We start from the raw sequence: 19,571 nt of genomic DNA on the forward strand, positions 1-19,571 counted from the left end.
GCGGCTGAGCGAGGCGGATAACTGTCCTCTCATCCCGGCGCAACCCGCCCAGGGAGCGGACGTCTGGGAGGAGGCCGAGCGGAGCCGGGACTGTAACCGGAACCACGTCCAGCCTCTGATCCGAAAGGTAACGACACACACACACACACGTCCAGCCTCTGATCCGAAAGGTAACGACACACACACACACACGTCCAGCCTCTGATCTGAAAGGTAACGACACACACACACACACGTCCAACCTCTGATCCGAAAGGTAACGACACACACACACACGTGTCCAACCTCTGATCCGAAAGGTAACGACACACACACACACACGTCCAGCCTCTGATCCGAAAGGTAACGACACACACACACACACGTCCAGCCTCTGATCCGAAAGGTAACGACACACACACACACACGTCCAGCCTCTGATCTGAAAGGTAACGACACACACACACACGCGTCCAGCCTCTGATCCGAAAGGTAACGACACACACACATGCGTCCAGCCTCTGATCCGAAAGGTAACGACACACACACACACACGTCCAGCCTCTGATCCGAAAGGTAATGACACACACACACACGTCCAGCCTCTGATCCGAAAGGTAACGACACACACACACACGCGTCCAGCCTCTGATCCGAAAGGTAACGACACACACACACACGTGTCCAGCCTCTGATCCGAAAGGTAACGACACACACACACACGCGTCCAGCCTCTGATCCGAAAGGTAACGACACACACACACACGCGCGTCCAGCCTCTGATCCGAAAGGTAACGACACACACACACACGCGCGTCCAGCCTCTGATCCGAAAGGTAACGACACACACACACGCGTCCAGCCTCTGATCCGAAAGGTAACGACACACACACACGCGTCCAGCCTCTGATCCGAAAGGTAACGACACACACACACACACACACGTCCAGCCTCTGATCCGAAAGGTAACGACACACACACACACACGTCCAGCCTCTGATCCGAAAGGTAACGACATACACACACACACACACACACACACGTCCAGCCTCTGATCCGAAAGGTAACGACACACACACACACACGTCCAGCCTCTGATCCGAAAGGTAACGACACACACACACACGCGTCCAGCCTCTGATCCGAAAGGTAACGACACACACACACACGCGCGTCCAGCCTCTGATCCGAAGGTAACGACACACACACACACACGTCCAGCCTCTGATCCGAAAGGTAACGACACACACACACACACGTCCAGCCTCTGATCCGAAAGGTAACGACACACACACACACACACACGTCCAGCCTCTGATCCGAAAGGTAACGACACACACACACACACACACGTCCAGCCTCTGATCCGAAAGGTAACGACACACACACACACACACACGTCCAGCCTCTGATCCGAAAGGTAACGACACACACACACACACACACGTCCAGCCTCTGATCCGAAAGGTAACGACACACACACACACACACACGTCCAGCCTCTGATCCGAAAGGTAACGACACACACACACACACACACGTCCAGCCTCTGATCCGAAAGGTAACGACACACACACACACACACACGTCCAGCCTCTGATCCGAAAGGTAACGACACACACACACACGCGTCCAGCCTCTGATCCGAAAGGTAACGACACACACACACACACACACGCGTCCAGCCTCTGATCCGAAAGGTAACGACACACACACACACACACGCGTCCAGCCTCTGATCCGAAAGGTAACGACACACACACACACACACACGTCCAGCCTCTGATCCGAAAGGTAACGACACACACACACACACACACACGTCCAGCCTCTGATCCGAAAGGTAACGACACACACACACACACACACACGTCCAGCCTCTGATCCGAAAGGTAACGACACACACACACACACACACACGTCCAGCCTCTGATCCGAAAGGTAACGACACACACACACACACACACGTCCAGCCTCTGATCCGAAAGGTAACGACACACACACACACACACACGTCCAGCCTCTGATCCGAAAGGTAACGACACACACACACACGCGTCCAGCCTCTGATCCGAAAGGTAACGAAACACACACACTGGTGCATGGGCGACATGTTTTCACTCCAAGTCTCAGATTGAAAGCTTTCTGACGGCCAGGGCTCAGACATGATGGGGTTTTTTTTCTGAACATTATCGGTAGACTGGTTTTTCCAGTTGTTTTTTGTTTAACAGAATCAGGATTTTTCCTTTTCTGTTTTTGTGTTTACCTCCGAACCACTAAACACCAGTTAGAACCAGTGCCATGCCAAACCAGTTACAGCCATAGTAAAACCAGTTATAGGGATATTTGAAACCAGTTAAATGCTTCCCCGTCTGTGTCTCTGCAGTATGGATTGAGTTCACAGTATTGATAATCTGGATTAACTGACCTAAACCACCATTCAGTCAACACATCCTGTCCCTGTTTCACTCCTACCATTAAAATCTCCCTCAGTGGCATATTCATTTAGGAACTCAAACACTTCACTGATTATTTTACCGTCTTTCTTATGCACTTATCGGTGGTATAACGTTAATAAATAACTGTATTTGTCTGTTTTTCGTCTGCGACAGGTGGCGAGCGAGGAAGAGCGCAGTAACCAGGGTAACCAGAGCCCGAACAGCGGTTCCATCCAGGGTTCTCCGCGGCGCGTGCGTTCGGAGACTCTTCTGATAGACCGCGTGGCCCCGCTGCTCCGGAGGATGCGTCACAGTCACAGCATGGGCCTGGACAAGCGACTCACGCCAGAACCAAAACCCACCATCGAACGCTTCCTGGAGGCCTAGTCAGTATAGACCAGAACCACACCCACTGCCCTGTCACTGGCTCCCTTCAGTTCAGCCCTGGTTTTACTGGTTTTAGTCTCAGTCTCTGCTGATCTGTGAATGTCCCAGTGTGTGTGAGAGACGTCCGTTGAGTCCACACAGAGAGGGAAATTCTCTTACTGTTACATATTTCGTTTCTGTTCTTTAGTAATCTGCCTCTGTGACGTAAAACAGCCATTTACAATGTTGATTCTCTTACATTCAGCCACAGTTTGACATAAAAGCAGAAATCAAGAGGGTTTATGAATAGTGCTCTATAAACCTTTTTAAAAAACACTTTACACAAACCATAACCCAGCACCTCTCCTGTCTCCTTGGCGACAGTTTGGGGAAGCAGCGTCCGGGCCTGGTCCACGACAGGCCAGCGTGTCGGGCTGAACCGGGCTCCCAGGAGGACGAGGAGGGCGCGGCCAGCAGCGGCTACGTGGCGGTTAACCTCAGCCCCGTCCCGCAGGAGGGCGACTCCCAGGAGTGGGTCCTGGTGGAGCTGGAGGGAGCCAGCGGCTCCGTGGCCTCCAAACCCGACGAGGAGGAGCGATCGGGGGTGTCTCCGCGGTCCGCCAGCCCCGTCGCCCTCCCCCGGACCTGGTCTGACCCCCTCCCTCAGCGCACCACCTCGCTCACCGGCTCCTCCGAGTTCCAGACGGCCCCCTGCTACACAGGCCCGCCCTTCACCCGGTTGCCGGGGTTACCGGGGTTGCCGGGGTTACCGGGGCTGTCGGGGCTGTCTGGACTCAGGAGGCTGCCTCACATTCACGCCTCGCCCGTGGCCCGACTGAGCAGAACACAGCCAGAGCAGGTCAGCACGGTTCCTCTTCTCCCCTCGGGGAAGAACTAGACCCTCTCTCCCAGAGAACAAGGGACTTACAGCCTCATGCCTTTGACTGGAATTAGGATCCACTCCGAATATTACAGTTTCAGAGAATGAAAGCAGAGCACAGCCAATCACTAGCCTGCTTTTCCAGCTCACAGCCAATCACTAGCCTGCTTTTTCAGCTCCCAGTCAATCAATGCTTCCTTTTCCAGCTCACAGCCAATCACCACACTACTTTTCCAGCTCACTGCCAATCACCACACTACTTTTCCAGCTCACTGCCAATCACCACACTGCTTTTCCAGCTCACTCCAGTACACAGAGAATGTCTTACTATAAAACTCAGTTTGAATCCTTGTCTCTTTGAGTCTGTATCTTCATGTGTCTGTCTGGATTCGATATTAATTTTGTTCTGTTGCTGGTTCACAGTCAACAGCACAGCAGCAGAAACCAGAGGGTGAGGGTCAGCCACCTCCCCTGGGCATGGACGAACCCAAGACCCCTGCCCTGCCCCTCGGGCCTTCGACCTGTCACGTGACCCCGGCCCCGGAGAGGGACACGGAGAGCGACTCTGGTTACCCCGACGGCGGGCCCTCCACCGAACCCAAACAGGCCGACACGGCCGACGCTGCCCCGCCCTCTTCCCCCTCCCCCTCCCCGGCTCCGCACCGGGACCTTTCGCCCCGCACCAGCCGAATTCCCGTCCGAGATCCCGACTCCCCCACCCGACGGAGTCTCCCGGTTCCCCTGTCCCCGTCGCTGTCCCTGTCCTGCCAACACTTCCCCTCCGCGCTGCTCCGGGACAAGTTCATATTCCCCTCCGAGCGGGGGTCCCGCGGGGGGGAGGTGCAGGGAGACGACCCTCTCTCCTTCTCCTCCTCCTCAGGGAGGAGTAAGATCCCCAGACCTGTGAGCCCCACGCTGGTGCCAGACCAGGTGTCCGGACGCTTTGTGCCACGTCCTCCTCCAGGAAAACCCCCCCTGCGCCCCGCGGGCGAGAACAGGTGAGCAGAGGGCCCCGGTTCCGTAGAAGCGTCACAGTACACGGCAGAGAACCGTGGTTTAAGGCTGTTCCCTTCAGAGAGTGTGATTAGACCATATATCCAGTGCAGTTCTTTCATAGGAATTATTCCTCTGAACTCTTAACAATTTCTGAAGTATTTTTATCTTTACCGCAAATCAGCAGGCTCTGATCCGACAGGCAGCTTTATCTCTTGCCATGAAAGCCCTGGCCTCTCCTGAGGAAGTCTTCCGTTCTGTTCCTCTGCCTCTCTCCTCTCACCTCTGCTCCTTCAGAGTTAGGATTTAACTGAAATAAGGTTGTGTCACCCTGAGCATCTCAGATCAGGGGTTTATACAGAATTTAAATAACAAACTTGTGAAAAAAGAAAAAGTCAGACCAGTGTAGTCGCTCATCATTTGTGGAGGGTATGGTAGCATGTCACCTGTGGATGTTCTCACATCTTTTATTATTCTGTGTAAATCTTGACGTCACATGTCGAACACACAGAGAATGAGACAGTGGCTGAAAAACATAAACGCGCTTTTATTTTTCTCTTTCCCTTCCAGGCGCCGACGTTACAGGATCCGAGCCAGCAGCACGAGCGACGCGGATCTGCTCGATAACGTCACCCAGCTGATGCAGGAGCGAGGGGGCGTGGCCGTAGGCTCCGCCTCCCGTTACCATCGCTGCGCCTCTTCCCTTCAGCGCTCCCTGAGCTCCTCCCCCTCCCGTTACGAAGTGGGTCACAGCCAATCATCCGCTAGCTTCTCTGGCTCGCCACCGCCGGCGTTGGCGGAGTCACGGTTTCAGCGCAGCCCCGGGCACTCTGCCAAAGCCAGAGCGGGCGTCGCCGAGGCCAAAACTGTCCACATGTCAAACAAATGACAGCGTGTGGGGGCGGGGCTTTCACTGGATAGTGGGCTTTCCGTTGACCAATCAGAGGTGAGATTGTTGAGATGAATCTGAATGGATCTTTGATTATGGTTACGGTTCGAACTCTTCTCCTGTACATATTGTTTTCCTGAGTAAGCTACTTCTCTAACCCAACATAATGGAAAGTGAAACTTCACCTAGAAACCACAGCATTAAACTGCTCATAGTACACACACACACACACGCAGCTATCAAATGTTTATCTTATAGCGAGATTTCTCATTATTACATTACGAATAATTGAATAGTTGCATTTCTTTGCCAACATAATCTTAAAGCCTAAATATTTATTCGGGAATGTACATCCCTTACATTCTTATCTGACGTGAGGGCAACAGACACACACCTGTGTGTTTTCTGGGCTCCCCCAGATACACAGTCTCCAGCTCTCTCACTACAGTCTGTCTCACTACAATCACAAGTCTCACTAACAGAGTCGCAGACGGCTGCACTCCTGGGAACACATTTACTCTCCATACAGAGATAATTCCCCGTCACTAACGTGTGGCCAGACATGTTGATGTTAATTTGACAGTAGTGTAGAGATGGTGTTAAACTCTTTTTTTTTTTTTTATCTCACCTATGACAAACATGGTCCATTCTTCCTCCCGTACTGATAGGTCCTTAAAATCGCTTTCTCTGTCTCCTTTTTCTCTTATCCCCTCTGTCTCCTTGTCCTTTTGGACTGGTTACGTATTTTACCCTTGAATCTGGGCCAAAAATGCATGGCTGAGTGTTTGAAGTGACTGGAATGTTACAACTCTAAAGTGAAATTGACATATTTACTGGGTACATATCGGAGCAAATTATTGATTTTTTTTTTTTGCATTTTATTCATATGGCCATGGTCTTGCTCTGCCTCCATCGTACTATTATTTTTATTTTATTATTGTTTTTAACCACAAATTTATTTTTCTAAAGAACTGTTTTATTTTTGCACGTTTTATCGTATTTTTCTTTATACACCGTTGCTGAATGGCCAATACTCAGATGACGTCACGGTCATCCTGTATATTGTGAAGACGCGTGGTCCACGTAAGCATGTGTATATATGTATTTTAAGTGTAAAATGAATTAACTATAGAATGTATTTATTTATTGGATGTTTGGATAGTACTTGACACTCATGCTGGTGAGTGATATCACTGTTTAAAAAAACGTTTTAAGGCTTAGTAACCTTACAATGACCAAGTCCTTAATCTTCAATGCCTGCGAACGCTAACGCTAACCTCAACCTCAGAAAGACTGAAGTATCAAACAGGTACTGCAAAGTAGCATTTATAACATCTATTATCTATTATTACGAGGAACCCGAGGCTCTGGGTTAAAAACTGAAAAAGCAAGGCGCTGTTGTCAAATGGTGCGATACTACCTGGAGAAATGTTTATGTAAAATCTGATTGTCGGCGGTATATCGAGGTTCAGAGCCTCGTTTTCGAAACGATGTATTTATTTACGTAATTACGAAGTAGGCAATATCATGATTTTTTTTCAAGACTGAGAAAAAAAACACATACTTATATTCTTGGCCTTTATATCCTTGATTTAGATGTCTAATCGTAGCTCTAAGACCCTGCGCATTTTGCATGCCACTCAGGCCTGTCATACTCGGACGCAAACGCCCCACGTCTCTAGTGCTTTCACGTGCTGTGCAGTTATATACCAGTGACGTCGTGCATGGGGGAAACCTCCGGATATATATGTCTGCTGTGTTTACATTAGGAATAAAAACGCTATGTAGGGGGGAAAGGATCCAATGTCCTTGTATGACTTGTACAGAAATGATATATGTATAATTCTTGTTGCATTTTCAATTTCACTGCATTGCTTCTCGACAACCAACCACGACTAGAAAAGGTTGGAACGTATATATGAACCCATAAAGGGAATCAATTAATTCAGTGTTTGAATTGTTACTGTACATACACTGTTGTCATCTGCTTTTCAGTTATTTATGCACATCAACGGTCTGTACATTGTACAAAGAATATAACTTTTTTTAATAAACTGGTTTAAAAGACTGCTAACACATATTCACTCATCATATTCATTACTATTATTATTATCATTGTTATTATTACTATTATTATTACTATTGTTGCTGTTGTTATTGTTGTTATTATTTGTTATTGTTATTGTATTAGGGCATTTTATTTTGTATTTCATTTCCATACAGATGAGCTGTGTTTGAAAACATGACACGTGGGTAACACAGTCCATTCACACAGTCAGACGTCATTAAAACAGACACTAGTGCACGAGTCAGTCTTCTGTATAAAGACGCTTTATTCATAACTGCAAGTGTTCCAGGTCTAGCCGCTATTTCAGAAAGCGGGTTTAGTGAAAACTCAGAGTTAGAGAAAAAGTAGTAAACCTAATAGAAGAGCCCTTTGACTCCATTCCCCTAGCAAAACACAGCCAAATGGCTCTTCTATTAGGAGGTTTACTACTTTCTCTGAGTTAACTAACTCTGAGTTTTCACTAAACCCCGCTTTCTGGAACACCCCCCTTGTCCTGGGACATTTTATCAGATATTTTATACTGTTTTTAAAACAACAGGTCTTTGGACCCTGTGATTTGAAACATGCTTCTGTATTTCATTCTGTGCATTGTGTCTTCACACCATGTTCCTGAGTTATCTGCATCGGGCTGTTTTCAGTCTAGTCTTATGTCGGAAAGACAATCTGCAGTTCTTGGTTTTAGGAATATCTTAACTGATACACAAAGAGCCTGTTCCTGGGCTGGACGTGAACATTATTCTGAGAAAGGATCTGAAGCAGTGAGTTATACCCAAATGGCCTTTACAACTCCCATCAGGAGCTCAGTCTGGGCTGACAGCTGTCATGTGCATAGTTTAAACAAGCATAGCATTAACACAGGCTTAACCTGCATTTTCTAGAATGGTCCGTGTGCCTCTGGCTGCGTTCTAGAAGAGCGGAGCTGTCTGTCTGGGGTCGTCCGGCAGAACGCTGATGGAGTCCTCAGCCTTGCCACAAAGCATACACAACATTGTGTATTCCTACAGGTGGAGAAAACATCACAACATTGGGTATTCCTACAGGTGGAGAAAACATCACAACATTGGGTATTCCTACAGGTGGAGAAAACATCACAACATTGGGTATTCCTACAGGTGGAGAAAACATCACAACATTGGGTATTCCTGCACAAACACTCCTGTCTTAGCTTCCGCGTACACGCCGCTCTGATCAAGATAAAGACTCAGGATATGGGGCACAGGACCCTCGACAAACATGACACACAAACCCGAGTTTAATTAGGCAACATGAGTTGTTTCTAAAGTACTTCATGCTGTGCTATGAGGTGGAACAAGTGAGTTATTCATTAACAGTTTAAGACACCAAATCTGTCTTCGAGGACTTCTGTCCTTCATGTATCTCAGGGAAAAATGTCCGAAATATCACTTAGAAAACGAGACCGCAGTAAAATAAAACCAAATCCAGCGAAGTTTTCTGACGGTCTGATATTCCTTAGCATACAGTCATTTCTTTATATGAACTGCAGCCACCTGTTGACCGCAGCTCAGTACTGACCGCTCACCTGGTAGTCGTCCACCACAGAGAAGGTGTACTCGTGTCGGGCTATGATGTGGTCACAGTTCTTACAGGTATCTGGAGGAGGAAGATGACAGGACTCAGGCAAACAGAAGCTGTTTTAGAGAGAGGAGTGATTCGATTGATCAGACAGTGCGAGGACTCACGCAGGTACGTGACGATCTCCTCTCCGTCCTCGTCCACAGAGGTTTTATTACTGACCAACACAAAGTCCCGCTGGTGGCAGTTCGCACACCCCACGAAATTCATCAGGTAGGAACCATTTTCCAGACAAGTGTTTCCCTGGGAAGATTTAAAGACCAGGACATGAGGAGTGTCATTCTTTTACCTATGGTAATATTAAACTCTTAAAATGGGGAACTTTGAGTCTCCTTTCTCTCGGACTGACAGTATAGACTTGTGCTTTGTAAGATTCATCTGCACCCTTAAAAACTCTTAGATTTGACGTATTATTATGAAATACGAACAAAACAAGAACTAGACTCTGTCAGGATGGCCGAGTGGTCTAAGGTGCCAGACTCAAGGCTTACTACCTTCCACTGAATGGGTGTTCTGGTCTCCGACTGGAGGCGTGGGTTCGAATCCCACTTCTGACATGAAAATTTAGCAAATTTCCCCACCTGGGGATTAATAAAGTCTTAACTAAACAAGAAATACAAAACATGTCCAAGATGGATAGATTCTTCATTGCCGATTCAAAATGCCCTGGACACAATGATAGACCAGGGAGGCACAATGCTGCCTTGAGCCAGTTACATGAGTGAGGGTTACTATAGTAACTTGGTTGAACTCTTCTTTTTAAATGAAACCTGACTGTTAAATTCTGTTAAAAAGAACAGATCTGCGGTGTCTTTCTCCTTAATGCTTTTAATACCATGAAAACCGTCCACACATCTGACAAGCATCACTTAGAAGTGTTCCCTCAATCCATTTCAGACGCATAAATTTAGACTGATTGATTTGATACGGAATTCAGTAAAATGTTGTTAAGAATTACGCATTTGGCTTTTAGAATTTTAGCATTATGTTTCGTTTTATTTCACTCGTGTATCTGAACTAACTGTTTGTTTTTGAAGAAAAAAAAAAGAGAGAGAAAACCTATGTAGAAATGTACATCTGGTCCGTCAGACCGTACAGAGTCCGGGCCTGAGTCTACTCTAAGCGAGATGCCCGATGGATCAATGGGATGTCGACAGTGAATAGCTCTGGTTCATACAGCCTGAAGAGCGTATGGCAACATAATCGCTTCATGAAGAAGAGTGGTTTTAAAAGGGTGAGATCAATTATTAGAATGTTAAATACTATTGTTATTTTCGGTCTATGGACGAAAATAACCGCCCAAATCTGTCCAAATCACGCCCCCATGATAAAATTGCACCCCTACCCGACAAACACAGTAGCTGACATTTAAGTGATACTAATCTTTTAGAAGATTGTCAAGGACTGTGAGATCCAAGAGTCACTCTGAAAACGAATCAACACGTTGTGTCACGGCGTTTCACTGCTGGGACTGCGGATAGTTAACATCTCAGCACCGTCTCTCGGAAAGGCCAGTGACATAGTGAAGTAACCAACGTTACAGAGGTAGGCCTACTACTCACCCTGTCTGGATACTCTTTCTGCACGCAGCCTATGCACATTTGTCTTGTGGTTGTAACAGTGACGGAGAAAAAATGTAAACTAATGGTAGCTCTGACTACTATCGGAACGGAAACTTTAACGTTCAACAGTAGCCCAGACAAATGTAGCTGCTGTTGATTCCTTCTTGTGCGTGGACTTCCGTTACTTCCTGTTAGCCTTCCTCAGAGATCACCATAGAGCTAAACACATAGAGGGAGCAGCACTAACCATTGCTTTTCAGTGATAATTATTTGAGGTCAGATATCTTTTGTTGTTGTTGTTTATTTAGGTCATTCTGTTTCCAGTATTCAGTAATGGCAGTTGGTAACGACTTGCATTCTGTTAACAATGCACTTAACAATTAACTCAAACAGTTTACAAATAAAACCGTTTGACAATTAAAGCCGTATAACAGATGTGGTGGCAGCTGGGGTGTGTGTTTGGGAGGACAGTTTGAGCGTGGCTTAGTTTTGTTTACGAGATCATCAAACATGCACAGACAAATGCGCAAACGTCTTCTGTCATCTAGGCTACATCTCAGGCAACTTCAATCCATTGAAAGTTCAGGGGAGAGAGGGACTGCAAACGTCGCGCTCACTGTTTCTATTACATGAATAGTCGTTTCAGTGATTCAGTGAGTTCTTTCTCCTTAATTACCTATGCTGATACTTTCTACAGGAGCTCTCTTCTTTATCTCAGATCTGTCCTTTTGGATGTAGTAAAATGACTACCAAATATCTAAATGTTTAACGTCTATGCGCAGAAATCTGAGGACCTCAGACCTGCCCTACGTAAGCACAGATTGAAGCAAGTAGCAGTGGCGTATTGTTTTGGACTACACTCAAGATGGCCACCTCTGGTTACACATGTGCGGTATGAAAGTTTGATGGAACTAACAAATTCTCTCTCAGGCAGTCTCAAACGGCCAGTCTGAAACCGACACCATGCTTAGTTTGTAAGCCGCAGCAGAAGCTGTTACGATGCGTTAATACACTCACTGGGACGAGGACATGTCAGAATTTGTTTGCTGTTTGGTCATAGCATGCTTCCATAATATCTTGTTGAACCTCATCTGTGACGTCTTGGATTAATTTAAAACGTGATTGTCGTCTTGCTAGTGTTGACCTTAACGCATGCGTTTGCTTTTGCTTTTCTAGGAAGGAGGGCTCTGAATTTCAATGTTCATGCAAGCGTTCGTTCATTTGAGTCAAAACGTGATCGCCTTTGTAAAGACAGCAAGACAAATATGCCCAGAAAGAGAAACCTCGACACACGTAGAGTTTTTTACGAGAAGTTTAAAAGAGAGGTATGTATTCTTTCCTCTTTATGTCTTGTTACAGACACCCAGTGTCTGCTGGACAGTGAACAGAACACGCCCATTCAGAACAGTTCACAGCTCTGTGTAGTTCTGAGTGTACTACAGAAATGGACATGGGAGCGTTCTCGTTACGGTTCTGTTATGGCAGTTAGTTTTTGTTCCCTGTATTTCTCTAGTTTGCTGGGCACGCGACACTGCAACGTGGAAAATTCACCAAAATTACGCTTGCAACTTGGCAGTGATATAACGCCGTAAATAAGGTGTTTGAGTATTGGAATTTGGAATTCCAACACAAGATTTACACCGTTTCATATCCATGTAGGTCCACGCCCTACAACTGAAATATACAGTGCAGAGCAAATCACTTAAGTACGAAGCCCCCTAACGCAGACATGCTGCAATAATGTATATGGTATTAAAGCTTTTTGAACCATTAAAGACACTTCTTTCCAGCTCCAGATCTTACAGTTCATCAGATAGGGGGCAAAAAAAACCCATAAAAACTTTTTTTTTTCCCAGTGGGACAGTGTATTTCCTGGTAGATATAGCAGTGGGTTTCGTTCAGGTCGGATTTGTACCTGTTCATTGCATTTATTTTTATGCTGTCATTAGATGTAAGTGTTTTTTATGTTCTTTTATATATTTTGCAGAGCCAAGATTCTAGCGTTTCTTTGTCCCGTCTGTCCCTCTCTGATTTCGTAGGTTGCGGATGAACACAGGGGTAGCTTCTGCCACCAGAAGGCCATTGAGGTCCTGAAGGACAGGTAATTCCATCCGTCATATGCTCTTCACAGTCTGAGCTGAGTGTGGACCTTTCCCTTACGGTCCAGTGTCAGAGGCTTATGCTGATGTCTTTTATATTGTGTGTGTGGGAGTGTGAGGGACTCTCATGCATTGGCTTTTAAATGGTTCTATACGCTTTGGCTGTTGGGACATTGCACACCCGAAGTGGTATCAGGGTACAAACATGCACAATCACAGTTGGTGAAATATCTGTTTTCGGTTTTGGCTGAGGAGTGATTCTCTGTGTCTCCACATACTCGTTTTATACCCTGTGGTTTCGGTCTCAAAGGCTTGGACTTTCTGTGTGTCTAAAACAGTTCGTGTTTATCCTTTCAGATGGAGGAGAAGAGGGGAAAAGATAAAATGGAAGAATGTGCAGAGGAAAGCTAAATCGCGACAGCTGGGTCAGCAGCAGCTGAAACAGAACGAGTGGAATGGAAGTCCGTACGATTTTTCCCAGGGGTCTCGTCACCGCGGTCAAGCTGCCATTGCAGAGACGGCCTACGTTAAGCGAAGCCATGAAGTCTGGCAGAACTTTACCTCTCAGAGCCTGGTTCAGGATCCACGGAATGAGAAAAGCCATTCCACACAGTCCAGCATCTCGCACCTTCAGCCAGAACCTGTTCACAGTCCCAGAGTGTCTCGAATATCAACCCTTCACAAAGGGACATTCCCAGACCCAGGCATGAGACGCCTACAAACGTCTGAGCCCACCGTCCACAGCCAGTGGCACACCACATCATCACCTGAGATCGATTTCACCAGTGACCAGCTCCCCACATCAAGGAGCCTGTTTTACTCCTCATGGGAGGAGGGTAAAAAGGGAGTTCAGCAGAAATACAGCAGCCACAACCCTCTGAACAGTCACCAGTTTGAACTACCCAAAAAAAGGAGCCAGAGGAGCAAGGGAGAGTTGAACAGTTCAACGTCCACACAGAATCAAGGGCCCCATCGGTTCTCCGTTAGACAGACCGATCTGAAGCAGAATTTGGCCAAACGTAAGGGTTTGAACTCTGAGGGCTCCACAGAAAGAGTTCTGCCTGCAAGAGAGAGTCTCTCAGCATCCACCGATGCACCAAAGTCTTCTCGAATCACTCGTCAGGCTTCTGTTGGGTCCTCTGGTAAGTCTGACCAAAGTGTTGTGAGAGGTAGAGCAGACCACCTGTCTGAGGAATCTATCCCTGAGCAACCACGTGAAGAGCGACTGAAACCATGCAAAAGCAACTATTCAGGAAACACCAAACACAGATTTTCTGGGGGGAAAACACAGGAAGCGTCAGAGCGTCACACCACTTTACCGCGCTGCCCTGAGACAATACATTCCAGCAGTGCCATCCCCTCTTCACAAAACCACCAGGTTAAACAACGAGAGAATGGAACTGAAAAAGACAGATCGACCCAATTAGACTGCAGGGGGCAGAGAAAGTCCGTTACCCTTACGGATGTTGGACCATTGGAACTTCTGCAAAATAGGCGTGATTTACCTGCCCTGTTGAACCAATCCGTGAAGAAGACAGGAGCCCTGGGGCCCAATCTGAACGCTGCTAGAAGAGTCCATCCACCCAATAAGGTGAAGGATGTGAGGGAGGCCAGGGTGCTGAAGCCCACCATCAGGGAACTGATCAGCTCCACAGGCTCACAGCGCAAACTGAACTGCAGAGACCTGTATCAGGAGGCACGGACGAGGAGACTGCAGAGAGAAAAGGGCATGCCCAGGTAGGTCGGCAGGTCAAAGGTTAAGGTCAGCAGGTCAGTTATGGTTTCAGTTTCAGTTATGGTTTTCAGAAAAATCCAGCCAATTCCATTTAAAATCAAAGTTTATTCCACAACCGTGCATTCTGTTAAGTTCTTTTGAAAACAGTAATATAGCGAGTATCTAGTTTAGCTTGAAAGTCTCCATGCTCTTGTGAGACGTTTGATTATCCCAGATCATTTAGAGATTGATAAACAGTTATTACAGAATTTTCACTGGTGTGGAGTCATCTCCATGCATTTCTCCTCATGCTTTTCCATTCATGCCGACATTAAGTCTTAACAAACTGACACACTGACCCAGTCGTCTCATTGTAAAAGTGTTGTGGTGTCTGTTTGAGATTTGGGATTGAGATGGTAAGCTCACCAGCGCGTCACCGTGAGGACGCTGTCGTGGAGGAAGACGATGCTGTTCCATTGGAGGAAGGTTTTCACTGGGACTCCATCATCCCCAGCTGTCAAGGCCCAAACCTCGAAACGCCAGCTTCCGTGGCCCCCCCGCCACAGGATACACGACCAGAAGTGCCAGCAGGAGCGTCGGAAGAGTCCTCGGGTCTGATCAGGGTGAAGACCGAACGGGAAGACAGGTACAACGACGGGAAGGAGACGTCCGGCACCACGGAGGAAGTCGGCGTCTCTGAAGCCAGTCAGAGCGTCTCCAGCGGAAGAGGGAAGATGAGGGAGGTGAGGGGCAAATCGGTACGTGATCAGTTACGATGTATCATCATCTCCAAATGGTAGAGGATGTTCATTTAATGGAAATTTACTGGCACTTGCAATAAAAGTTAAACTATGCTAATCTTTTTTGTTTACGTCATCAAGGACAGGGTGTCTAACACTGCCCTGGACCCAGAACCAAAGGACACTGAACAGATTGTCATACCCAGTAGAGGTGAGTGAGTGTCATTTTGTTGATCCAGCATTTATGCTTTGATGTGTGGTTTCACAGACGCACTGATCAGTGTGTAGAGGGGGTTGAATAACTCTGACCAGACAAAGTCCGTTACCCTCACAGATGCCGGACCGTTGGAACTTCTGCAAAATAGGCGTGATTTACCTGCCCTGTTGAACCAATCCGTGAAGAAGACAGGAGCCCTGGGGCCCAATCTGAACGCTGCTAGAAGAGTCCATCCACCCAATAAGGTGAAGGATGTGAGGGAGGCCAGGGTGCTGAAGCCCACCATCAGGGAACTGATCAGCTCCACAGGCTCACAGCGCAAACTGAACTGCAGAGACCTGTATCAGGAGGCACAGAAGAGGAAACTGCAGAAAGAAAAGGGCATGCCCAGGTAGGTCAGCAGGTCAAGTGTTAAGGTCAGCAGGTCAGGGCTTCATTCACAGTAGGACTAAGCCTGCATTCCATTTGCCTCAGAAATCGGACTCGGAGCTGGGAATGACGTCACGCCTGAGTTGACTGCATTCCCAAACAGTCAGTCAGAAAATCGTTTTTAGCCAGGTTAGCTATTGTTAGCCATTGTCAGCAATACCAGATGATAACAGCACATTAAGCAGTATTTTGCGCACCGTAATTCACAACCAACTGAAAAAGAGTTTCAGTTGTGTTTTTCAGAAAAATCCAGCTAACTCCATTTGTGGTCAAGGTTTATTCCACAACCATGCATTCTGTTAAGTTCTTTTGAAAACAGTAGTTTAGTGAATATCTAGTTTAGCTTGAAAGTCTCCATGCTCTTGTGAGACTTTTGATTATCGCAGGTTGTTTAGAGATTGATAACAGACAGGGGTTCATTTGGGCCAGGGCTGTCAGGGGCTCAGCCCCGGCACATAGGCCTACGCTCTTCTACGTCATCAGGGCTCGCTCAGCCTCGCGGATCTTCAACAATGTCTGTATTTTTACACTTTTCTCATTCTTAACAATTCAAACAAGGAGTAAAACACATTTTCTTCATAGCTGTAGAGAACATAAATGTCTTCATCTGTAAGTGGGTTTCCCTAAAAACCTGCCCAGCCAATCAACGACCTCAGTCACTGGTCAGTCGGTCAGACGGCACAGATGGCAGACTGGTGGGAGAAAAACTGGTCAGAAACTGACACAGTTATAAGAACAGAGTGTAAACTGCTCTGATATTCTGCTTAAACAATGTTTCAGTTTGACTAAATGATAGTTTAACGTTTAACGTAAGATAACGTATCGTAAGGTTGCCTCCAGTCTTTGGTAGCTAGCCACCTGTTACATTAAGCTAGTTGTCAAGCTCTAGTTCGGGTTCAACTGTCAAGCAAATTAGCATGTATTGAAATCTTTCTGCAGTGCCAGGACAATCGTGGTTTGAGCAGAATATCAGAGGAACTCAGATTACACCATGGCTAGGTCATGCAGGCTAGTTTGACCATTTCCTAGCTATCACATTATTAATGAAAAGGAACTAGCCTGTGGTGTTTGTCTTGCCTCTCATAGGAACAAGACTTCGTTTAATTTTAGTTTATTAAGCATTTTTACACTCCTGTTTTCACTTAGATAATGTGTGTATGTTGCATAAATTCATTTCCTTGCAATTTCAAAGTTTCAGAGGTTAAAGTTACGTGTAGAAATGAGTGAGGCAAACAGGAGGAAGCTTAGACCTCTTTAAAAGGTACGTCAGACTAGGCGCATGTGCCCAAGCCATTTGTATGGTTTGGTAGCGATATATTCACTAGGTGATCCAATCCTGATTTCATTTCTTGATGTAAAAGGACCACACTGAACAGCCAAGCTGGTTCACGTGTATTGTCCCTTGGTACATTTTCAGTCTGTTGTCAGATTTGTCATCATCATGTCACCAGAGCTTTCACTTCATATTAAGGTTCTTCCTCTTTGTCAGTTCTCCTCATTTAAATGCAGAGTTGAGCAGAACAGGGCAGGTGATGAGAGAGGAGCAGAGAGGAGCTTGAGGAACAGAGGAGATTGGGGAGGAGAGAGAAGTGGGTTATGGTTAGCATGATTGCGAGGGAATGGTGCTTGTCATGTATAAGGTTTGGAAATTTGGAAAGGTGTTGGCAGCCTGTGTGCATTGTAACATTTTAAGATGTAAATTAGTTCCAGTTTAATGTAATTATTAAAAGACTGTTGTATTCATATTACTTTGTATTATTATTCTCTCCTTTAGCAGTAACAGCACCATTCCTATATTTGATACAGATACACAGGAGAGTGCACTTACAGAAAGATTATATAGAAAGATGTTATTGTCATCAGCTGTAGTTTTGTGCACTGCCAACAGAATCTAGAAGGACTTTCATTAGTGCTTTAGTGTTCAGAGCAGAGGGTTGTCTCACCTTGTTATATTTTATTAACAGTTTGTCAAATGATACCAGATTTTGTAGTCTATGTGCACACACGTGCACCCATGGCAACCCTGAAACCACAGAGACCGCCCCCCCCCTTAACAAATCCCAGTTTAACCCCGATAACAGTTCTTACAGAGTTTGCACTGGTGTGGGGTCATCTCCATGCGTTTCTCCTCATGCTTTTCCATTCAGGCCGACACTAAGTCTTAACAAACTGACACACTGACCCAGTCGTCTCATTGTAAAAGTGTTGTGGTGTCTGTTTGAGGTTTGGGATTGAGATGGTAAGCTCACCAGCGCGTCACCGTGAGGACGCTGTCGTGGAGGAAGACGAGGCTGTTCCATTGGAGGAAGGTTTTCACTGGGACTCCATCATCCCCAGCTGTCAAGGCCCAAACCTCGAAACGCCAGCTTCCGTGGCCCCCCCGCCACAGGATACACGACCAGAAGTGCCAGCAGGAGAGTCGGAAGAGTCCTCGGGTCTGATCAGGGTGAAGACCGAACGGGAAGACAGGTACAACGACGGGAAGGAGACGTCCGGCACCACGGAGGAAGTCGGCGTCTCTGAAGCCAGTCAGAGCGTCTCCAGCGGAAGAGGGAAGATGAGGGAGGTGAGGGGCAAATCGGTACGTGATCAGTTACGATGTATCATCATCTCCAAATGGTAGAGGATGTTCATTTAATGGAAATTTACTGGCACTTGCAATAAAAGTTAAACTATGCTAATCTTTTTTGTTTACGTCATCAAGGACAGGGTGTCTAACACTGCCCTGGACCCAGAACCAAAGGACACTGAACAGATTGTCATACCCAGTAGAGGTGAGTGAATGTCAGTGAATCAGTTTTTTAGAGTTGGGTGAATGATTCCGATCGGTGTGTAGAGGGGGTGAATAACTCTGATCAGTTTGTACAGTGGGGGTGAATTACTCTGATGTGTTTGCAGAGTGGGGGCTGAGTAATTTTGACTGGTTTGTAGAGTGGGAAGTGAGTAATTCTAATAAGTTGATGGGGAGAGTACATGAGAGCACGTGTACTGTTTAAGCGCTACCCTGACGCTCCCTGAGATTCAGCTCTGTGAGTGAAAGTAGTTTGGCCACAGGGACGCAGAGTCTACTGAACACAGGTGAGCCTCCTGAGTTAATGAAACGATTAACATTCCCATCACGCTTAGGGTCGTTTTATCAGGTCCTGTGGGCTGTTCCTTGGCCTGTCGCTGCTGGAGGAAGAGATCAGGGCATCTCTCAGCCTGTAGAACGTGATCTAAATGTAGCCCTGGAGTGATGTGTTAAATAAAGGATGCCGGTCTCACTGTAAAGTTATCCCATCTCTCGGGGAACACAGTTTATATATTTACAGAAGTTAGCACAAAAATGACCCAAAGCTTCAATACAGAGGAAATTTTCCTCTGGGGTCCAGCTGTTCAGCTGTGTATTTGACTGTGAGCCATGATATGAGAGAGGAGCTCAGTGAAGGGTCCTGAGGAACCTTAGCCCTGCAGTGACTGACCTGTGTCTCTCCATGGTAACACTGTCTGTCTCCATGGTAACTTCCAGCCCATGTCAGTGAGCTGTTGGCTGTGTCTCTTAAGGAGGAGGAGCTTAGCAGATCTCTGGAGGATGTGAACAGTAAACTGGTCCAGGGTCATGCGA

The 19,571-nt window shown here is 46.7% G+C and overlaps 2 protein-coding genes and 1 non-coding gene across 3 annotated transcripts in view; 2 read left to right on the top strand and 1 right to left on the bottom strand.

The window, feature by feature from the left end:
* ttbk2b (tau tubulin kinase 2b) overlaps positions 1-5,545 on the top strand; it is a 10,528-nt gene extending 4,983 nt beyond the window's left edge. Inside the window, exons 10-14 of the mRNA XM_030781714.1 lie at positions 1-127; positions 2,592-2,803; positions 3,168-3,651; positions 4,087-4,661; positions 5,227-5,545. The exon at positions 1-127 is cut by the window's left edge and continues 69 nt beyond it. Coding sequence (XP_030637574.1) covers positions 1-127; positions 2,592-2,803; positions 3,168-3,651; positions 4,087-4,661; positions 5,227-5,545 — 1,717 coding nt within the window. The remainder of the gene's footprint in view (positions 128-2,591; positions 2,804-3,167; positions 3,652-4,086; positions 4,662-5,226) is intronic.
* Positions 5,546-8,069: 2,524 nt separating this feature from the next.
* churc1 (churchill domain containing 1) lies at positions 8,070-10,916 on the bottom strand. Its single transcript, XM_030782181.1, has 4 exons — positions 10,769-10,916; positions 9,314-9,449; positions 9,154-9,224; positions 8,070-8,611 (listed from the first exon to the last, which is right to left on the bottom strand). Exons 1-4 carry the CDS (start codon positions 10,805-10,807, stop codon positions 8,519-8,521), a joined length of 339 nt encoding a protein of 112 aa, XP_030638041.1. The 5' UTR covers positions 10,808-10,916; the 3' UTR covers positions 8,070-8,518.
* Positions 9,654-9,763, top strand: trnal-caa (transfer RNA leucine (anticodon CAA)). Its single transcript has 2 exons — positions 9,654-9,691; positions 9,718-9,763. It is a non-coding gene; the product is annotated as a tRNA-Leu (tRNA).
* Positions 10,917-19,571: the final 8,655 nt, after the last annotated feature.

Source organism: Chanos chanos, chromosome 8, assembly GCF_902362185.1.
Source record: "Chanos chanos chromosome 8, fChaCha1.1, whole genome shotgun sequence".
Classification (NCBI taxonomy): Eukaryota; Metazoa; Chordata; class Actinopteri; order Gonorynchiformes; family Chanidae; genus Chanos; species Chanos chanos.

What these genes read in the sequence shown, in the direction of transcription:
- churc1 (XM_030782181.1), bottom strand. Translation starts at nt 10,807, where the DNA reads ATGTGCATAGGCTGCGTGCAGAAAGAGTATCCAGACAGG. An exon ending in AGAAAGAGTATCCAGACAGG is followed by an intron (nt 9,450 to 10,768) that starts GTGAGTAGTAGG and finishes AAATCTTCCCAG; the next exon opens with GGAAACACTTGTCTGGAAAA. An exon ending in CTGTGGTGGACGACTACCAG is followed by an intron (nt 8,612 to 9,153) that starts GTGAGCGGTCAG and finishes CTCCACCTGTAG; the next exon opens with GAATACACAATGTTGTGTAT.